This window comes from Petromyzon marinus, chromosome 12 (genome assembly GCF_048934315.1).
Source record: "Petromyzon marinus isolate PM22_M1 ecotype Great Lakes invasive population chromosome 12, UKy_Petmar_22M1.pri1.0, whole genome shotgun sequence".
NCBI classification, from domain to species: Eukaryota; Metazoa; Chordata; class Hyperoartia; order Petromyzontiformes; family Petromyzontidae; genus Petromyzon; species Petromyzon marinus.
The window spans coordinates 3,004,020-3,010,019 of NC_133678.1; the positions used below are offsets into that span (position 1 = coordinate 3,004,020).

General features: G+C 46.9%; 1 protein-coding gene across 5 annotated transcripts in view; it reads right to left on the minus strand.

Annotated features, from left to right (window-relative positions):
- Window positions 1-4,481, minus strand: part of LOC116941680 (uncharacterized) — a 52,694-nt gene extending 48,213 nt beyond the window's left edge. For 2 of the 5 annotated variants that reach the window (XM_032952998.2, XM_032952996.2), the window contains exon 1: window positions 3,637-4,474. In XM_032952998.2, coding sequence (XP_032808889.2) covers window positions 3,637-3,790 — 154 coding nt within the window. In that variant the 5' untranslated portion in view covers window positions 3,791-4,474. Of the gene's footprint in view, window positions 1-752; window positions 1,202-3,636 lie in introns of those variants that run through there. The other 3 variants (XM_032952997.2, XM_032952999.2, XM_076066512.1) reach the window with 3 other exon arrangements.
- Window positions 4,482-6,000: the final 1,519 nt, after the last annotated feature.

Below are 6,000 nucleotides of genomic sequence, written 5' to 3' on the forward strand. Positions count from 1 at the left end.
AACTAGCTTCATCAGGCGACAGCCAGATGAGTGGAGAAGTCCACCTGTTTCGTTCCTTTGCGCAAGAGCGCAGAAGCGTGGCCACCACATCTACGCCTCTATATAACCTCCATTATGAACACAGGATCTTTCACAATCCCGATACTATATACGGCGTTAGTAGTAATAAGGTCGTGTATTTAAACGGGAAAGCCTCCGCCGTTGTGATCCAATGCTAGATAGAGGCCTCCCCAATGCTGTTCATGGAGGCTGTTTGGCTGTACAGTCGTTCACAGTGCTAGTCAGCGTGGGCTCGTCAGCCACTGATGTTCTAACCGTGGCCGGTTGCCGGGTGCACAGCGCATTGAACGCATCACTTCACCTATTAGCTTCACAAACAGCTTCACCTATTAATAATACTCTTCATGATGATCGGCCACAGTCAATCTACTGCTGAATGAATTAATCGCCATCCCATCACTATCCACTCGATCCTGTAATGCCGCATGCTATCTCACTCCCGCACGTGAGCTGATTTTTATCTCTCCGTCTCCGCTCCGGTTGCCATATTATTAATAATGCCACTTATTTTCCCAGGAGAGCCTCGATGAGCTGCAAGAACTCACGGATAGATTCAATCCACAGATGGACGCGAAGAATGTAATCCATACATGGATTGTAGCATTGCTTTACTGCCAACTCCAGGCTACACCACAGCCGCATGCCTAAAAACACCAAGCGAGTCCTGGGGGGTCACCCACCCAAGCACTCACCTGACTCAACCCATCCAGGAACTGGGCCTCCAGTGTGATCATTCCCTCACGGTGATTTTCTTTTTTACGCCAACCTACAGTACTCCTAATTAAACAGAACCCCATTCTCTGACTCCACAAATGAAACCGCGCCACAATTTTGCGCAAACAAACACCGCTTTATAATATCGGTCTGGAAAACCAATAGGCTAATGGATTTAAACATTTCTATTGTACGTGCAGGAGACAGAATGTAGTTCTGTCGATGTTGGCTTCGCCCGTACTGTTCCGTGGCAAACGTGTAATGAGTCTGTGTACAGTTTCCCAGGAGTCGTGTTTTTGGTTCACTGTCCGCTTCGCGATTCGCCTACATTTCTGCCATTAACACATGGCAATGAAACACGACTCGCTGCGTGTAACGTAACAATGCAATTACGGTGTAATTAGGATGCTCGCTTGGAGACGCACGCGCTTTCCCCCAGTGTCACAATCGATCTCTTTGCCCACCGTGCAAAGGGCATATTGGGCATCCGTAGTAAGAAATTTGTTTCGGTCTCTGGGAGCCCACGTATGTGCGCTTCAAGCGCCAGATTAGGCATCAAGAGATCGAGATGTCATCGCGGCCAACGCCATTGATGTCACCCACTCCTCCTCGCCAACGCGTCCTCCCATCTGCCAGATGCTGCAGCTGCTTGCACGGTGCAGACACGCGATCTCCGAGATCTGTGCTGAGAGTCTCCCACCATCTGCCCTTTAGCTATTCCCCTTGGTCGCTGGACTCACGGATAGCATTCAAATGCCTGCCTTGGTAACCGGAAATTGCCATCCTTGCACACTCATGTCCCACTCAGAGCAGTCTTGTAAATGGCTCATCATATCTTTCAACACCTGTCTGTCATGTGCTCTTCGGAACTTTTGCATTGCGATTTCCTGTGTTATCACGAAGAGTCAGATGTGATAACATTAAGCACATACCAATTTCTAAAATGTTTCGTGAGATTTTTTTTTTATCTGTGTGTGTTTTCACTGAAGACGTCTATGGAATTTATGCCTTGGCAATTTGGGCTTCAAATTCAATAACTGTAAAAAAAATACTCAAAATTAAAAAGGGCATTTTTACTCACTAGGTAATTTACATTTTACAGAAATTGCATTACATTACAGAAGCCTGAAGGTTGTATATCCTCCGGAGGCAATGGTAGAATAACCGTGCATTTATTATGAAAATTTGGGCTTTGAAGCCACTGCACATTTACAATGAGGAACGGGGTCTCTGTTCCTGATGATACGCGTTTTTCGGTAATGACCATCATTTACGATGACTTGCCGTAATTTTAAGGGCACCAACTCTAAAGGAAACCTATTTTAGCAGGACACTGAAACGTAGCCGTAAAGTCCAGTGAGCATTAATAATATTAACAAGCGGCATTGTGCAGAAAATCAAATTGTACGAGCCCACTCGGTATTAAACATGTCAACAACCAGCTGAAAATATAATTTACTATGATAAAACCAGCATGATTAATAATGGACACCTGGGCACCACTGATAGCTAATCCTAAGGCAAAATATGCTTCATTTACAAAAGGATGCGTTCTTTTTTTCAAACGTGCGCTTTTAGAAAGTGCGTTTCTTTCCATGCATGAGAAATTCTCTACATTTTTCGAAATCAATATTTAAAATGAACAAAAATTATAATTCTGCAACCAGCCAACTTAGAGCAGGATAACAAAACCTACCAGAGCATTGCTCCAACAATTTGTCGGAGTGGTGCCATGGTGGATAGCGCACTGCGCTACGAACCTCCGTGATCTAGGTTTGATTGCTAGCCACGGCTCACATAGGTGGCAAGTGATATCTGAACCGATACTGGGCCCCTCACCCCCTTCCGCACGCGCATTGACCAGCATAGTGGCAGTATGGTCAAATCGAGAATGGCGTAAGCAGGCCTTTGTCCAGCAGCGGCGTGATTATTTTGCTTACTTATAATACTGTGAGTAGAAAACGCTTAAAGTTAACCTTTAAAAAAAACACATCATGAAACTCCTTGACTGTGTCTGCAAAAACAAAATTAAACCTCTAGAATTAAGGATGAAGCCTCTTTATTGGGCAAGCCTATTCTGTCAGCAGTTGTACACACGCCGGTGGTATCTGTTTGCCAGGCCAATCATGCCAGTCTCATCACAATGCCACCTCGCCTGTCTTCCACCAGATACTGACACACACACACACTCTGCATCTCACACGAGATTGTACACACGTCCCTAATAACAGTTCGCACACAACCTAATGCCGCTTTAATGACTGCAGTTAAATAAATGATCATGCGACTCTAATTATGTCACGACAGTGAGATCAGACTCGTTGCTGCATTCTCTATTAAAATGTTTCCGCTTAGAACAATGCACGTATCAGCATCATTGCTCAGTGTAAAAAAAAACACATATTGAGACAGATGCCTTGTCAAATGCACATCGTCTATTCTTTATAGACTTGCTCGGGCACGCCTAAGCCAAACAATGCAAGGGTACCGATGCGAACATTGAAACAACGCACCCAAATTAATGCCCGCGTGCACGCACAATCACAAACGTGAACGGTGTCGATAGCGACGTGTTCCGCAACCACAGTGCGATGTGCCAACGCATCTGTGTAACCGATAGCGTGCGGCATCGCCGCCAGCTGTTCGACGGGGGTGGCTCGATTGCTCCCCGGGCTTAAGTCAGCCGACTCTTTGCGCTCAGCTACCGCAGCACTACCACCCCTCGACGCACACGTCCCAACCGTGCGTTTGGCACCAACGTGTAGCCCCGAATGTGCCGCGTGGGGTGCCCAACGTGCCACGGGGTTGCCAATGTGGCCCACCACGCGCGTGCGGCGCGAGAGAGCGGCGTGAGTGACTTACCGGCCGCCGTTTGGCGGGTGGCTTTGCGTCCCGTCTTGGTGACCCGGCTCTTCTGTGCCGAGTGCTTGCATTGCGCGGCCGCTCCCCCCGGCTCGCTCTTTGTTCTCGTCGCGCCGTCCCCATCGGCAGCCCGGCCGGTCGCTCGTTTCTCCATCCTGGTTCCTCGTCCGTCTCGCCAACGCCGCGTCTCTCTCTCTCTCCTCCCTCCTCTCTCCTCGCCTTTGCGCTCTCTCTCTCTGTCTCTCTGTCCTGCCGCTAATGCTGCCTCCCTCACGTCTCTCTCTCTCTTGTTGTCGCTTTCCCTTCTACCAGGGAGAGCTGCAAATAGAGAGAGTGGGAGAGTGAGAGAGAGAAAGAGTGGGTGGCTGGGATTGTATTAATCCCTCGTTATCTAAGGTGGCTCAGGCCACGGCAACCATGAGCAGATTTACATTGCAGCTGTGCACGTACAAAATAAAAGCATACAAATAATGTAACGTAGAAATAATTTAACTCAATCCCCGGGGTCCACGGCAGATTTGAAATCACCATTTAAAGGCAAAAGAGTAAAAACATGCCACGCAATATAGCGCCCGATATAAAGCGGCCAAGCATTTGATATTAACACGTTCGGGGAGAATTGCATTGCCTGCAATTGAACATTGGTCGCAGCTTCTGTAAGGAGGAGGGCGGCTCTGTAGATCTATTCGCACATCTCTGGATCTGCTACTCTCGGGCAGGAAATGCATTACGTTGGTGCGGGAGAGTGTGTTTAAAAAGCAGCCTCCCTGAATTATTGATCCCTCTCATCGCATCTTTGGGCCACTTGCACCCGCAAAGAGAGAGAGAGAGAGGGGGCTGCGCGCATTGGCAGAGCGCGGAATGGGTGAGTGGAGCGTTGTATGCATCAGAAAACCTGAACACACCTATAATTTGTTTTTATTTGACCAGGTAAGGCCCACTGAGCTATGTAGCTCTTTTTCAGAAGCGACCTGGCCACAAATTATAGCTCAACGAAGTGGCTTATCACGTGGAAATTTGTAGCAGCCAAATACTCTAAACGCGTGTTTCTAAACGTGGAGGGAAAACCGGAGGACCCGGAAAAAAAATCCACGCGACCATGGGGAGGAACATGCAAAATATACAGGCGTCAGAGTCGAACCCACGACCTCGTGTATACCAGGCGAGGTAGTTAACATATCCTAGCCACCGTGGCGCCTTCCCACACCTCTGCTGTCTTTTGCGCTCACTTATAATAATCAATTTGATAAAGTCTCCATGATCTATTAAAGTGACTGCCGATCAGGCCTGATAAGAGGGAGGAAAGGGGGTACAGTACAACTGTATCGGGTGAACCCCAATCATTCTATTATAAGAAAATGTTAAGCCAGAAAAGATAACGGCTGAAAATGCCAAAACCCTGAATGAATGCACGTTCAACTCATTATGAATTCATTTTCAAGCACCGTCAAAAGCAATAGCCGTTTATTTAATAAATGAATGAGATATATTCATGCCAGCTAGTTTATATAATTGTCATTGGTAACACGATGAGAATAACATGTTTTTTACAAGGTCAACAATGGTTCGGAGCGCCATCACGTTAAGAATCAATACAAATATATAATTGTCGTATTTTTTTAAAATTAATTTCATCCAGATCGCGCTATCGGTACCACGTTATGAGACAAAGGATCCGTCTGGATCTCTCGCAAAACAGCGCGGCCGTTCCGTGCTATAAGAACGGCTCATGGAAGCGGATATCAAAGAGCTACCTCTGAGATCCTTTCACGTGACCTCTGGTCCACACCGTAGAGAAACACTCTTCCCACCAACTCTGCATAATGAGAGTAAATGTTCAGCACAGAAGGCTTATGTTTTGCTCGTACGGCAATCTACGTGGCCTTTGACTGCGCACTCCCAGATTCGTCTGACATTAAAGCAAGAAAAAAAACCCCATTGTGGCTGCGTCAACGTGCCTCGAGCTGCTTGGCTTTGCTCCTTGATATTCAGGTCAGTGTCTTTGGGAATATGAGCACGAGCTACAAGGATTTACAGGAATTAGTGAGTGATGTCACCAGCAGACCGATATTAAAAGCTAATGCTATTGACACACAGAGATCGCCGTACATATATACAAGCAATATCGGTGACCACAAGCGTACTGGTATGCGGTACATACTGGCCATTGTATACAAATACAAACCAATTTGGATGTATTTAATAACAGGCAAATGCAACCACATCTCAAGACGCTCTTCGGAACAGTGGGCAATCATTAACTGGAGAGAGAGAGAGAGTCATAGTTGGAAGACAAGAGAAAGGTATTGGCACAGAACATGAATAGGGGCAGTCGCGAGTCAACGGCACAGATGACTGAGGTAA